The following is a 16396-nucleotide window of genomic DNA, read 5'->3' on the forward strand; positions in this document are numbered from 1 at the left end:
TTAATTCCTCTCTCTTCTATTTTCAATTTAAATTCAGCAAAGCTTTTTTAAGTCATTAATATTTTATTATATGTATATATATTCTTAATATTACTTTCTTTATGAACATTCCCAGATCTATACTTCCTGTAAAACAAGTGATGGTTCTGCCATTTTTTTTCCAATCTCATTTGTCATCCTTAAATTCAGTTACCAGTGTCAAATTAACCCTTAAACTACCATTTCGTAGCAAAATAAGTCAATTTTCAGGACTTGAGATGTACTGAATCTAAACTTCCAGGCTAGGTTTTAAGAAACAGAATTATTTCCCTAATGAGACTTGGAGATTAAACCATTTATCCTTAGGAAGTACCTCGTACAGAGAACTGATAGTATTCCATAACTCTTTCTCAGGGTGATATTTTTGTCAGTATTCAGGACACGTCAAAATTTTCAGGCTTAAACACATTAATTTAATAGCAATCCTGAGACCCCATCTGGATCCCACCTGGAACTAACTTCTCATTTTAACTTCTGGCATTATAAAGCATGTGCTCTTATAGTGCATTCATTTTAAATTTCCATTAAATTGCTCAATTTCTACATTTTTATGGGGCTTACGGGCTTCTGATATCAATTTATTTTGACCTTCCCAGGGAGTAGAGCAAGGGAGCCAGTGAGGAAGGGCATGGGGGTGGGGCTGCTTTGGGAATTATAGCTGCTTGAACAGACTCTTGTCCCCTGGATTGATCTGATGAATTTTTAGTTTACCTAGAAATTTTGAGGAGTTAAAGTGGGAGAAAACATAGGAAGCCAGGGAGACTACCATGAGATGAGGCTGAAAATAGAGTTCTGTACTGAGTTCTCTCTACTGTACTATCTACCTGGGACCTCTTAACCATGTCCATTTCATTTACCACAGGCAAGAAAGCAATCATCACTCCCTTCAGCTTCAAGCCTATGATGTCAGCTGCCTTATAGGACAGTGTTAGCAGAGTGCCTGGGACATGATAGGTGTTCAAAAATATATGTTCGAATGTATGATAGCTGAATGGATAAGTAAGAGTTTTGTTTTCTCTACCTAGATATTTTCATTAATGTCTCATATTCAACATGCTGAAATCCAAACTCACTTGCTTTTAACTCACTTCTCCATTCTTTTCTGCCTCGTAGAATAACACTGCCTTCCAGACTTGTATTCCATATGGAACTCTTGGGCTAATTCCTCTACCTCACCTACTGCATTCAATCAGTCAACAGTTTCTGTAGGTGACCAGATCAAATTAAGCCATTTTCTTACACAGAACCGCTTTGTATGCCCCCATAGACATCAGAGTAAAATCCAGGCTCTTTAACGTCATAGTCTGGGCTCTGAAGAACCTCACACCCTTTTCTTCTCCCTCCACCACCACTCTACCCAGAGACCACTCCACCTACCCTGAACCACATGGCATTCCTAACTGAACCAGGCTAGTCCATGTCTAGGCTTTAAACATTATTGTTGTCTGCTTGAAGTGTTCTTCCTAAATCAGAGAGCTCCAACTATTCCTTCAAGACTCAGCTCATACTTTAGCTCCAATATGAAGGCATTTGTGATATTTACCTAGAGAATTCTCAGTCTTGCTTTTTCTTTTTAGCACAGTGCTCCATAAATAATAAATGAATGAATGAGTGTGAAACTCATGTATATAGAGAGAAGGATTTGTTGGGAGAGCCAAATGGATAAGTATTTAAAAATTAAACTTTGTTATAAGTCTATTTGAAATCTGATTTTTGTACTTATGTCTTTGCTCTGAGCCCCTCTCCTTAAAATCTAACATTTCAGATCACACAATTTTTTTGGAGTTTGTTGTTGTTTTTGTTTTTTGACATCCTAGTTCTAGTCCATCCATCTCCATCTCCTTCCAGCCCAGCTTTTCAGTTCAGAAAGGGCTTTTAGCCCCCTTAGACTAGGGGTCCTGCGATTCCAAACTGGCATACTCTTGGCCTCAGCCATCACCCACAGCTGTTAAGCCAAATCTTCAAAGAGCTGTCCTGGCTCCCATGTGGCCTACAAGACTAGGGTTCAACTCTGGCCTCTTCATAATCTTGATCTGCAGTACAAAAGCACCTGTTATTGAGAAGAGGCCAAAGCAGGCACAGAAAAGAGAAGCCTGCTGAAGGGAAGAACATGGGCTTGGAAGTGGTAGTTAAGGAATAAGGTATGAAGATCAGAAGCGTTGGACCCAGGGAACAGGGAAATATGGAAATTTGATTTGGAGGTTTAACTTGACAGAAGGATGGTAGAGATCCAAGTGAAGGAGGGAAGAAGGTGAAACTGACTTCCAGCAGAATCCTCCATTTGTCATCAGTGGTTCCAACTTTTCTTTGACATGATTGACCTGCCTCTTATATTTTAGGTAGACCTTCTGGTTTGCTCTCTCTAGGCTGGAACAGAAGCAGCCATAGGATTGGTACACTATTAATATTATTCAGACTTTGTCTATTAAATTTTCTCCTTTGGAAAGTACAAGTGTTTTTTTTTTTTTTTTTCCCTCTGAGGCACTAAAGTGAATCAGGCTCACCTCAGCCTGGCCTACTTTTTTTCAGCAAGTACTTACAGTAAGAATGCTGTATATCATAACCCGTAAACCCATTGCAATCGAGTCGATTCCTACTCATGGTGACCCTGTAGGACAGGGTAGAACTGGCCCATAGGACTTCCAAGGAGCTGCTGGTGGATTTGAACTGCCTACCTTTTGGTTAGAGGATGAGCTCTTAACGACTGCACTACACATCATAGCAGGACTTAGATAATATTCTAAAATACCTGCATATCTTTTTTATTTTTCCCAAGACACGCCAATGTGCAAACTCAATTCCTCAATAATAAGAACTATGTCTTGTTTCCTTTTCTGTCTTCCTCAGTGTTTATCATAATTCTTAATAATTTTTCTTGTTAAAAGATTGAACTTGTTAATAACTTAGAGGAAAATAGTAAGGAAATTGTTGCTTATCACACACTATTTTGTGTCTGTATTTGCTTCATCCTTAAAGTTCTTTTCAGAAAAAAACCCAAAAGCCTTATGTATCTAAAGGTTTCCTTCTTGTTGCTTGAAATGCATGTTCTCTCTTGATGTTGCCATGGTTTCTGGTCATGGATATTTTTTCCACTAAGGAGAACATCTAGTTATGAACAAAAAATTCACTCCTCAAAGCATTCTTCTCCTTAAGATGTTTGCTTGTATGGAAAAAAAATTCAATTTTGTAGAATTAAATCATATCCATAGAAATATCAAAATATAATGGCAAGTATTATATATTGGGAAAAAAACTGGCTTCAATCTCAGTTCTGTCACTAAACTGCTGTATAAACACAGACAAGTTTATTTACTTTTTAGCTCAGTTTTTTAATGTAAAAAGTAGGAATTACCTTTTAAGAGTTTTTATGAGAAATAAACTCAGTAGGTATTCAAGATATATTTAGCATTCCAGGAGTCCCATTAGTGTTTTTATTTAAATCATAACTAAAACCTAATTATATTTCCTAAGAGCATATATGCTTTAATCTAACAGCTAATAAGATTAATTAATAAATATTTAGTTTCACAAAATTAATTCATTTAACAAACTATCTCTACAAATCTAGGGTAGGGTTTCCCCTATATTTTACTTTTCAGAAGCCTTTTGACAATTGAAGGGTTGGAGTTAAATTAGGGCTGATAGTGGTGTTAGGGCAAAGAGAGATGTTTCTCACTGGCCTAAGGGAAGAGGTGAGATGAGCCCTGGCTTTCTCAGCAAATCAAGTTTGCAGTGTTGGTTGACCAAATGGGCATCTGAACCAGGCATTGAACCAGAGAAATACAGTGAGTCCCTGGGTTAAGAACAGCCAATTTACAGATAACTCATACTTAAGAACAAACTGCTGTAAAGCCTATTATATTAAAAATCTGAGTTAAATATAATGGTTTGTAATAATGCACTCACTATTATTATTCTGCATTGTATTATCATGCTTAAAATGTCTTAGTGTATTTGAAGTGTTCCTTAAGTATGCATAGAAAGGTAAAGTGTATACTATGTAGTAAGACAAACATTGGACTAACTGATGCTGAATAATCATATGTACCTGCTCCTGCTCTAACTTACCTACAAATTCGACTTAAAGACCAACTTAGATTTCGTCATAACCTAGGGACTGCCTGTACTTTTATATTTTCAAGAAATGGAAGTTCCATCTTGAAGGACACAATTTTAAAACTAAAAAGCATTCTAGAATGCCCAAGTACAATGGTCATATGGGAGCTAAATAATTTATCTAAATGTTAATTGTTAATTGTTTCCTCATTCATTTAACATATCCTATTTCAGACACTATTAGAGCCACTGGAGAGAAAGATGAAGAGAACTTAATCTTTGACCTCAGACCATTCACAATTTGTTTAAAAAAAAAAAAGACAAGAATGTAGATGAATATTTACAACATAATTGTACACAATCTATAAAAGAGAAGAAAAAAAAAAACTTTATATCACATATTGTTGTTAGTTGCCTAAATCAGCTCAGACTCATAGCGACCTTATGTATAAGAGATCGAAATATTATCTGGTCCTGCACCATCTTCATGATCAGTGGTATGTTTGAGTCCATTGTGGATATTGTGTCAGTTTTTTTCACTGACCCTCGACTTTACCAAACATGATGTCCTTTTCTAGCAATTGGTCTTTCCTGATGATGTGTCTAAAGTAACCAAGTTGAAGTCCTGTCATTCTCACTTCTAAGAAACATTCTGGTTGTATTTCTTCTAGGACTTGTTCTAAGATTTGCTCATTCTTCTGGCAGTCCCTGGTATATTCGGTACTCTTCACTATCACTACAGTTCAAACGCATCAGTTTTTCTGTCTTCCTTTTTTTTTCATTATCCAACTTTTGTGTGCGTCTGAGACTACTGAAAGGGCTATAGCTTGGGTCAGGTGCCCCTTAGTCATCAAAGTGACATCTTTACTTTTTAAAACTTCAAAGAGATCTTTTGTAGCAGATATGCCCAATGCAATTCATCCTTTGATTTCTTGACCGTTGCTTCCGTGGACATTGTTAATTCAGGTAGAATGAAATCATTGACAATTTCTATTTCTTTTCCATTTATTTTATGTTGTTTATTGATCCTGTTGTGGGGATTTTCATTTTCTTCATGTTCAGGTGTAATCCATGGTGAAACCTGTGGTCTTTGACCTTCATCAGTAAGTGTTTCAAGTCTTCTTCATTTTTGGCAAGCAAGGTTGTGTCACCTGCATAGTGCAGGTGTTAATGAGTCATCCCCCGATCTTACTGCCTTTTACTTCATATAACCCAGCTTCTCAGATTATTTGTTCAGCATACGGATTGAATAAGTAAGATGAAAGGATACAACCTTTCTACACACCTTTTCCAATTTTGAACCACATAGTATTCCCTTGTTCTGTTTAAATGACTGCCTCTTGATCCACGTTCAGGTTCTGCGTGAGCACAATTTAGTGTTCTGAAATTCCCACTCTTCACAATGTTATTTATAATTTGTTATGATTCACACAGTTGAATGCCTTTATATAGTCAGTAGAGCACAGGTAAACATCTGGAATTCTTTCTGCTTTTTCTTTCTGATATTATCTGCTTTTGACCAAGATCCAGCTGGCAACAGTAATGCTATCTCTCGTTCCACCTCCTCCTTTGAATCCAGCTTCAATTTCTGGCAGTCAGTGTACAACTGCAGTTGTTTTTGAATTATCTTCTGCAGAATTTTGCTAGCATGTGATATTAATGATATTGTTCTGGAATTTCTGTACCCCATTTGATCACCTTTCTTTGGAAGGGGCATGAATATGGATATTTTCCAGTCAGTTGGCTGGGTAACTCTTTATCATATTTCTTTACATAGACAAGTAAGCACTTCCAGCATTGCATCCATTTGTTGAAGTATCTCAGTTGGCATTATGTCAACTCCTGGAGCCTTGTTTTTCACCATTGCCTTTAGTGCAGCTTGAACTTCTTCCTTCAGTACCAGTGGTTCTCGGTCATATGCTACCTCCTGAAAATGGCTGAACATTGATCAAATCTTTTTGGTATTTAAAAAAAAAAAAAAAACCCATTGCCGTTGAGTTGATTACGACTCACAGAGACGCTATAGGACACAGTAGAACTGTCCCATAGAGTTTCCAAGGAGCAACTGGTGGATTCGAACTGCCAGCCTTTTGGTTAGCAGCCGTAGCACTTAACCACTACGCCACCAGGGTTTCCTGTTATTGGTATAGTGACTCTGTATGCAAAATCTTCCATCTTCTTTTGATTCTTCTTGCATCATTCACTTTTTTACCTGTAGAATTCTTCAGTATTGCATCTTGAGGCTTGAATTTTCTCTTTAGTTCTTTCAGCTTGAAGAAGTATCGACTGTGTTCTTCCCTTTTGGTTTTCTAATTCTAGGTCTTTGCACACTTCATCATAATATTTTATCTTGTCTTCTCATCTATCCTTTGAAATCTCCTAGTCAGACCTTCTACATCATCATTTTTGCAGTTCACTTTAGCCACTTTGTGTTCAAGATCAAGTTTCAGAGTCTCTTCTGACATCCATTTTGGTCCTCTCCTTCTCTCATGTGTTTTTTTTCTTTTTTTAAATTTTTCATTGTGCTTTAGGTGAAAGTTTACAAAGCAAATTTGATAGTTTGTGCAAAAATATTTTTCTTGTCTTTTTAATGACCTTTCACTTTCTTCATGTATGATGTCCTTGGTGTCTTCCCACAACTCTCCTGGTTTTCAGTCATTAGTGTTCAGTGTACCAAATCTACTCTTGAAATGTTGTCTAAATTCAGATAGGATGTATTGAAGATTGTACTTTGGCTGTCATGGACTGTCTTTGAATTTCTTCACCTTCAACTTGAACTTGCACATGAGCAATTGATGGTCTGTTCTACAGTCAGCCCCTAGCTTTGTCTTGACTGATGCTATTAAGCTTCTTCATTGTCTCTTTCCACAGATGTAGTCAGTTCAGTTTCTGTGTAGTCCATCAGGTGAGGTCTATGTGTATAGTCGTTTATTGTGTTGTTGAAAACAGGTATTTCCAGTGAATAAGTCATTGGTCTTACAGAATTCTATCATGCAATCTCGGGTGTCATTTCTACCCCCAAGTCTATATTTTCCAACTAGTGACCTTCCTTTACTTCCAACTTTTGCATTCTAAAAACCAGTAAATTATCAACAGGTATTAAATGTAGTAAAGATCAAACAGTGGTGTTACAACATACCTAGGAATGATGTCCATGGCTTCAGATCTCCCAGTCAAATTGAGAAGAGCAGAGCTCTGCAGAAGAAGTGACACACTCTGAGGAACCAGACACCCAAAGCGGCCATGGGAACTTCCATGGAATCATTTGACAGAAAACTAAAAAGTCAGCCTCAGAAGTTTGGAATGCAGGGCCAAATAAGGAATCATTCCAAAAAGCCAAATTCACAGAAAACCATTAATCAGTGAGGCAGAGTAGAAGAGAGAAACTCTGCTTTATGAATAGCCCTACAATGCCAATCATAATTTAAAAAAAAAAAAAATTTTTTTTTTTAAGCTAGGGAAAAGTCAAAGATAGAAGAACCCCCTCACACTAATAAATCTGTCATAAGGAAAACTGAAAGACACATGCATTAGATTAAAAGGGACCACTGAGTGTCCAGTAAATGTTCCATGAAGACACATTATTGTGAAATTACAGAACATTGGAAAACAAAATTCTGCAACCTTCCAGAGAAGTAAAATAGGTCTTAATACAAAATATTAAAACTCAGCATGACTAGAATTAGAAGTCAGTAGAAAGATGCTTTCAAAATTTTGAAATAAAATTATTTCCAACTTTGAATACTATACCCAAACTAGTGATCCAAAATCAGGGTAGAATAAAAAGCCTTTCAGATAGTCAAAGCCTCAAAAATTACCTCTCACATACTCTCATAAAAAGCTCCAGGATGTGCTCCCTAAAAACAATGGAGAAAATTGAAAAAGAACACTGATCTCATTCTTGGGATAACTGAGATATAATTTTATCTCAGTCATTAATTGGATGTATGACTTTGGTCATCTCTGTGTACTCATTCAGTGATTATATTTTCAGTGCACCAAAAACAGTACTAGGTACCAGGCATATTTAGAAATGAAAACATAAAATCTGTACCCTCAAACAGCTCACAGTCTAGCTGGAGATACAGAGATATACCTACAGTTGAAAATCCCAGTAAGAGTGGGAACACTTCAACATGTTTGTAGAACTATCAGAGAAAATTTCCAAGGACAAAAAATGCCACAGATTCGCTCATTATTCATCATATATCCATGTCCCATCTCCAAAGGCGTGTACTTTCCCACCTGTTAGTTTGGCTTGACCACGTGAGTTTCTCTGGCCAATAGGATGTTAGGGATGTCACATGAGCAGAGGCTTGAAATATGCTTGCGTGATGAGGCGTGCTCTTCTGTGTTCTTGCCATTCTCCATGAAAAGAACACACCTTAGGTATTTGCCAGTTAAAAGAGGATGAGAGACATGTAGAGGAGATCTTGATCAAAAGGATGCTTGGAGTCAAGCCTATCTTAGCCCAGCCTAGATCAGTGGACCCCAATCAGCATTCAGATGTGTGAGCAAGGAATAAATGCTTATTGTTGTGTGCTACTGAGCTTTGGGATATGTTTGTTACATAACAGTATCTAACTGATACAGAAGACAAAGAAAGGCTTCACAAAATGATATGTGACCTGGATTTTGATGGATTAGGATTTTAGTAGTTGGGAAAATACTTTCAAGGCAACAGTAACAATATGATTTGAGACATTAAGAGATGAATGTACATGGTATCATTAAGTAGCACAATCAGTCTGTTTATGATGTAAGCATAAGGAGTGCTATTGGAAGAGCTTGAAGCTGAGATTGCAAAGGTATGTGAGGATCTAGGGGAAGCAAGGGAATCAACTCTGAGCCACAGGATGGTATTGCTATCCACATATTAGAGATGAGGAAGCCAAAGTTTGGAGAGGACAGGTAATTGGATACTGCTTTAATTGATAAAGCATTCAACACACATCAGTGAAGAGATGAGAAAGTTTTTTTTAACAAAAAGACTGTTGTTAGGTGCCATCAAGTTGATTCTGACCCATACCAGCAAGCCCATGTGACCCATAGGGTTTTTTTGGTTGTAATCTTTGCAGAAGCCAATTGCCAGGTCTTTCTCCTGTGGAACTTCTGGGAGGGTTGAGACTGCCAACCTTTTGGTTAGCAGCCAAGCATTTAATAGTTTGTGCCACCAGGGGTCCTTAAACAGAAAAAAAAAAAAAAAACAGATTTTTATGTTAAGGATATAACAACAGCCACAAATGTTTAGGAGGTTATATATGCTTAAGTATCTAACAATTGTATTATATTCCTAATCAGGTTATTACATGAGTTGCATAAGGGAAAATTATTCCATAACAGGAATTTTTTTTAATATATAAGCCTAAAAAGTGACATTTGTAATTTCTGTCTGAGTCTCTCTTATGTCTTTTCAATTTTTTCTAGAGTACAAGAATATCTTGTGTGTCAGTTTTCATATTCCTTGAAAAGTCCATTTCTTTCCAAAAGCTGATTTATGATACAGATAATATCTAATCACTTTTTATTTACAATTATTATTCTGATCATTGTAACTGGTACTTCTGCCTCTTATAACTGCCTCTTCTTGACAATGATGTAATTATTTTGAATAACCAGTCCAGAACTGCTAATATTTAGAAGTAGCATGATGATTTTAATGTAGTAATTTTACCTTATAGCTCTCACTTATGAATGGAATGTTTTTCCATTGGCTTATTATACTGATGTCACTTTAAAAATATTTCCTTTGATTAAATACTACTCAGTGACTTTTCCATTTTGCCATAAATTGGCTATCATTAATAATTATAATCCTTCCAGTGCCATTAATATCAAAAATGAAACACATATGATGAAGAATTATCCAAGTGGGTTATAAATTAGACAAAATGAGGAAAATATTCTTCTATATAGATTAGCCATGAAACATATTTGGCTAGTTTAGTGGAAAGTTGTTTTCTAGGCAAAGGAAAGAAAAAAAAACCTTCAGAACACAGAGACTTAACTGTAACCAATCAAATATGTCAAACCTTGAAATTTTGGGAGAAAAAATAAAACTTTAAATCAGACTTCTGGTGGAAGTAAAGATTAGCAATGTCACCTTTTTTTTTATTGTGCTTTAAGTGAAAGTTTACAAATCAAGTCAGTCTCTCATACAAAAACTTATACACACCTTGCTATGTATTCCTAGCTGCTCTCCCCCTAATGAGACAGCACACTCCTCATATTCCCTGTGACCATTCAACCAGCCTCTGTCACCCTCTGCCTTCTCACCTCGCCTCCAGGCAGGAGCTGCCCACACAGTCTCATGTGTCTACTTGAGCCAAGAAGCTCACTCCTCACCAGTATCATTTTCTGTCTTGTAGTCCAGTCCAATCCCTGTTTGAAGAGTTGGCTTTGGGAATGGTTCCAGTCTTGGGCTAATGAGGGTCTGGGGACCGTGACCTCTGGAGTCCCTTCAGTCTCAGATCATTAAGTCTAGTCTTTTTATGGGAATTTGAGGTATGCCTCCCACAGTTCTCCTGCTCCCTCAGGGATTCTCTGTTGTGTTCCCTGTCAGGGCAACATCTGTAGTACCTGGGTGCCATCTAGTTCTTCTGGTCTAGTTTATGTGACCCTTTCCGTCTCCTGAGCTTATATTTACCTCGTGTCTTTTTTCTTTATTCTCCTTTGCTCCAGGTGGATTAAGACCCATTGATGCATCTTAGATGGCCGCTTGTTAGCACTTAAGACCCCAGACGCCACTCACCAAAGTGGGATGCAGAAAGTTTTCTTAATATATTTTGTTATAGCAGTTGACCTGGATGTCCCCTGAAACCATGGTCCCCAGACCCCTGTCCCTGCTACTCTGGCCTTTGAAGCATTCGGTTGTATTCAGGAAACTTCTTAGCTTTTGGTTTAGTCCAGTTTCACCTTTTAATTTTAAAAGAAGGTTTTGTTCTGGTTGGTTGGGATTGAGAGGACTGGAGATTCAAAAGAAAATTAGATCAGTTTTTATAGTAATCATTTCAATAAGCTATAGAAGTAAATTTATGTAAATATGCAATAGCCATAATAGGCATTTCAGATTACGTATTCATATAACCTTTCAATAAAAAAATTATAGAAAGATGGTATGGCTTTGTCGTGAATTTTCTTTTCTGCTTGTTTTCTCAATGCCTGGCTATTTAACTCTTGAAGAGTGAGCTGTGACATGGACTGATGTATGTTTTTCATCTGTTCAACAAATATGTTTGAGTCTACCATATGGCATATACTGCTGTTGACACTGGAAAACAATGATGAATAAAATAAATTCTATGCCTTCATGGAATGTACATTCTAAAGAAATAGGCATAATAATAAATATATGTTTTTCAGTTAATGATGATGATGATATTTGTGAAGTGCGTGATCACTACTATACACATTCTTGATCATTCTATTTTAGCCACCAAATCAAAAACCAAACTCACTGCCGTTGAGTCAATTCCAACTCATAGCGACCCTGTAGGACAGAGTAGAACTGCCCCACAGAGTTTCCAAGGAGCGCCTGGCAGATTTGAACTGCTGATCTCTTGGTTAGCAGCCATAGCACTTAACCACTACGCCACCAGAGTTTCCATTTTAGCCACACTGGCCACTTAATGTTTCTTGAGCATAACCAAGTGCACACTCCTCCCTTCGGGTCTTTGTACTGTGTGTCCTCTGCCTGGCATGCCCTTCTCCCAGATATCTTCCCCCATCACTGTCAGATATCACCTTCTCAATGAGGCTTACTCTCACCACCCCATCTGAAATTACAGCTCTTCTGCTATCATCCCCCAATGCCCCATCCCTTACCTTGCTCTACCTTTTTTCCATCGCACTTATCACTTTTAACATACTATGTAATTTATTTATTATGGTTACTATTCTGTCTCCTTGTTCTAGAATATGAGATCCTTAAGGTTAGGGATCATTGTCTGAATTGTTTGTTGTATTATTCCAAGCACCTAGAATAGAACCTGATAGAATGTAGGCAGTCAATAAATATTTGTTTGATGAGATGAGGTCTGGGAGAGTTTGGGGCAAAAACATAAGAGATAATTTATATGAAGATCTTTGGATGCTGTGTAGAGAGTAGTCTAAGGGGCTCTGGGGGTAGAGTAGAAATAGAGTGACCATTAAGGAAGCAATTGTAGTGTCATTGATGTGAAGTCATAGTGACTTGAGAAGCATGATATTTGTGGAAGAGATGAGAAGTGGTATATCATTTATGAAAATCATTCTATAAGAATATTATAGTAAAATTTGAGCTAAAACTAATAGTTTTACAGTTACATTGGTAAATTGGTAAATGTCATTTAAGTACCTCAGACACTTTTAAATAACAATAGAGCCTTTAAACAGATAAAAGATATAATGTCCACAGATGTAATATTATTTTTATTCTTTAGACTAATAATTTTAAGTTACTGAAATCTAAAAATGTAGAAAATGTATTTGTCTTCTGTGAAGAATCTGTGAGAGATAAAAACACATCTTAAAAGAATGTACATTTAACACACAATTTTTTGAAGTGTTTTTTTCATTTTTGTTTTTTAATGCATTTGAAATAGATTGAATTAAACAATGTATGATTCTATGGTTAAAATAACAATTTATGTGTGTTTGCTAAAAAAAGAGAGCATCCTAAATATTAGGGTTGATTTCATTGACGAAGCCCAGCAAAGCTGCCTGGCTAAAAGGAGATGATTTTTTTTTGGTCAGCTGCCTGAAACGGAGGCAGTAACCTAGAAAGTCAGCAACAAGCACGGTATCTCAAAGGTTTACCAGGAATCATGTTTATATTAATAGAAAAGGCTACTTAGGATCTAATCCCAGAACTAATTTACTCTTGTTTCAGACACAGTTCTAACAGACATGTCAATATGGGTTTATCAGCCTTTGGTGTAATAAAAGTAACAAAATAGAAATACAGATGGGTTATTTAGAGGTAGGCATGGCGACCACAGCAAAAGCAGACAGCCATGGTATTTGAGGGAGGATATGTGCCTCATCCGTTCTACAGCTTCTAAAAGTATTGCCTCAGCACCACATGGGGCACTAATCAAGGGTCTTCAGTAAAAAAAAAAAAAAAAAGTAAGATCTAGACATTTTAAAAATGATTCAGTTATGTTCATTGTACTCGACTTTGAAAGGCAATGGAGTGTCTAATATGTTTTAGAAACATTTCTTTGAGAAACAAAGTTGAAATGGTTTTGGAATTGGGAAACTTGAATCTTCAGTTATCTTAAAAAAATAGTTAATTTTCATAGCTCATTCCTTGAAGATGTCAGATAATTGAATTTTTCTAGGTCATGGTTTTTAGAGTTAAAACTATGTATTCTAACAAAAGATAAAACTCTGAATAGTTCAGTTATGTTTGCTAATGTTACTAATTTAAAAAAGTAAAATATCTTTCTCTAGTCTATTAGTCTTTATTACATCATACAGGCAAAAAAAAAGTCTCAAGAGAGTGACAAAAAACTGCAGATAAAACTACAAGTGTGCTCAGTGTGGGAAGTATCACAGGGTCAAGGGCCTTGCTACTTCAGGCACTGCAAATATTTTGGCTCAAATCCCACGTCACACTCTGTAATTAGAACATTACTACTTTCAGTCTCCAGCCACCAGCAGCAAAGTCACGTATGTGGTCTATTTTACCAAGTTCTCTTTGCAATTTGCACTGCCATCTCTCCTGTAAGACACTATAAAAAAAATCAAACCTATTGCCTTCAAGTCAATTCTGACTTATGGTGACCCTATAGGACCGAGGAGACCTGCCCCACAGGGCTTCCAAGGAGTGCCTGGTGGATTCGAACTGCTGACCTTTTGGTTAGCAGCCAAGTTCTTGACCACTGCATCACCAGGGCTCCGTAAGACACCATGGTAGGAGGTATATACATCTGTTGACCCAAACAGTGGCAATCCCACTAAAAAAAAAAAAAGGTATATACATCTGTTGACCTAAACAGTGGCAATAGACAAAGGCAATACCCCTTGAATATCTTTATGCTACTGTATATGGGACATTTCAGTAAAAATAGAAATATGCTAATAACAGATATTTTAAAACTATGAATTATGATAGTCAAGCATTCTTTAGCTGGGTCATTGGGACCCCAGAGAGACCATCAGAAGTCTTCAGAGGGTTCATGAGCTTACAAAATTGTGTGCTGGACTGTGTGGATGTGCATTTTTCAAGGGTGTATGGCTTCCCCCTCCAAAAAAAGAAATGATTAAAAACCACTGTTTTCAACTATATGGAAGCATAAGAAAATGTTCAGCATATGCCCCATCAGTTTCTGAGAGCAACAGAGTCCACAAATTTTAGTACTTCTCTTCCTTTGATCCATCATTAGTTAAATATTATCCAGATGGTTTAGGCCTTAAACTGAGTTTCATATGCTAGATAAATTGCAGGGCTTTGGAAATGGACTTGTATTCAGATCCTGACTTGACCATTAACTCACTACGTCAGCCCAGATAAATTAGTTAACCTCTCAGAGCTTCAGTTTCCTTATATGAAAAAAGAGAGCAATTGTAGTACCTACGTGGTAGAGATGAAGTGAGGATGAAGGAGACCATGCAAGTAAAGTGCTTAGCACAGTAGACCCAGACCCATAATAAATATTTAGTGTTACTTTTGATAAGCTTATAGCCTTGGAAGCCCTATGGGGCAGTTCTACTCTGTCCTATAGAGATGCTATGAGTTGAAATCTACTCAATGTCTATGGGTTGTTTTGGTTTTGATGAGCCTTAATGAATCACTAATATTTATTTTTGAATAAAAAAAGAATATCTACTTTTTAATAACACAAATTTAGTGATCTTTTTGTTATAACATAAATTATCACATTTCTAATTCAGCTTTGTCAGTCCTTACAATATTCAAACTGCAGGCATCTATATATCATGAGGCAATTTCTCTGAATTCATTGTTTTGCTGCAAATTTTATATTTGAGAATTTTCACAATGTGGTATTTTTGTTTGTTTTAACTTTGTGATTAAAAGAACAAATCAAAACTGTTGTTTGGTGCAAAACAAATTCATTAAAACATCCTGCCAGTTTTTAGGCCACAATATGAAAATTGAAAAAGTATTTGAATAAAGACAGATTTATTGGGTGATGCCAATGTGAGCAGATAACATCAGTGCCAAGGAAACGTAACAAGTATAGTTGTATAGGTCATTTCTTTTCCTTAAAAGAGTAAGAAATACAAGAAAATTTAACAAACTTGTTTGAAATTTTGCTCTTCCACAGCTCTTGTGGTGAGATTCCTGACCAAACGGTTCATCTGGGAATATGATCCCACCCTTGGTAAGTTAAATTTTGTTTCTTACTAATCTCCATTCAGAGCTTATCTTTCAAAAGAAAGCATGACATTTTCTATTGCAATCTTTTTAAACCTCTTGACTAACGCACAAAGGAGCCCTCTAGGAGGCTAGACCTGTGTTTCATGCTGTCTGTGTTTGTATCCTTTCAGTATTTTAATGCATGGATGAAGAAATTAGGTCAGATTTGAAACAAGGAAGTAGATACAATATGATACTCTCTCATTAGAAAAACATGTTATGTGCCGTCGACCTGGTTCTGATACTCATAGCTACCCTATGCACAACAGAATGAAACACTGCCCAGTCTTGTGCCATCCTGATAATTGTTATGCTTGAGCCCATTGTTGCAGCCACTGTGTCAATCCATCTCGTTGAGGGTCTTCCTCTTTTTCGCTGACCCTCTATACTTTACCAAGCATGATGTCCTTCTCCAGGGACTGATCCCTCCTGACAACATGTCCAAAGTATGTGAGACAAAGTCTTGCCATCCTTGTTTATAAGGAGCATTCTGGCTGTACTTCTTCCAAGTCAGATTTGTTCATGTTTTTGGCAGTCCATCGTATATTCAATATTCTTCACCAACACCATAATTCGAAGATGTCAGTTCTTCTTCAGTCTTCCTTATTCATTGCCCAGCATCGTTCTAATGGGAGAAAGAGGATAGAAAGGCATGCTGAGAGTGTAACAGTAAAATAAACTTCTTCTGCATAGTGAATTTGGGAAAGCTTTAAAATAAATGATGTTTCTCCCCTCTTCTCTCCAACGAATCTAATTTAAACCTGTTTAAAAAAATAAAAGAAGCAAATATGGTTATCTGTGGATCCTGAAGGAATAATGTTGATGTATGAAGCATTCGTCATCTACTTTTTTCACAGGTTAAAACAGAGCTCTTAATAGAAATCTATTTCACTCTCATCTTCAACACAGCCCTGGAAATCATTGAATTCTAAAGTAAGA

At 36.7% G+C, this 16396-nt stretch overlaps 1 protein-coding gene across 1 annotated transcript in view; it reads left to right on the plus strand.

Moving 5' to 3' along the window:
- The window catches only part of RERG (RAS like estrogen regulated growth inhibitor), a 155932-nt gene that overhangs the window by 124548 nt on the left and 14988 nt on the right, over positions 1 to 16396 (plus strand). The window contains exon 3 of the mRNA XM_010595152.3: positions 15366 to 15422. Within this exon, the coding sequence (XP_010593454.1) occupies positions 15366 to 15422 (57 nt within the window). The remainder of the gene's footprint in view (positions 1 to 15365; positions 15423 to 16396) is intronic.

The sequence above is a fragment of the Loxodonta africana genome, chromosome 4 (assembly GCF_030014295.1).
Source record: "Loxodonta africana isolate mLoxAfr1 chromosome 4, mLoxAfr1.hap2, whole genome shotgun sequence".
Taxonomy (NCBI): Eukaryota; Metazoa; Chordata; class Mammalia; order Proboscidea; family Elephantidae; genus Loxodonta; species Loxodonta africana.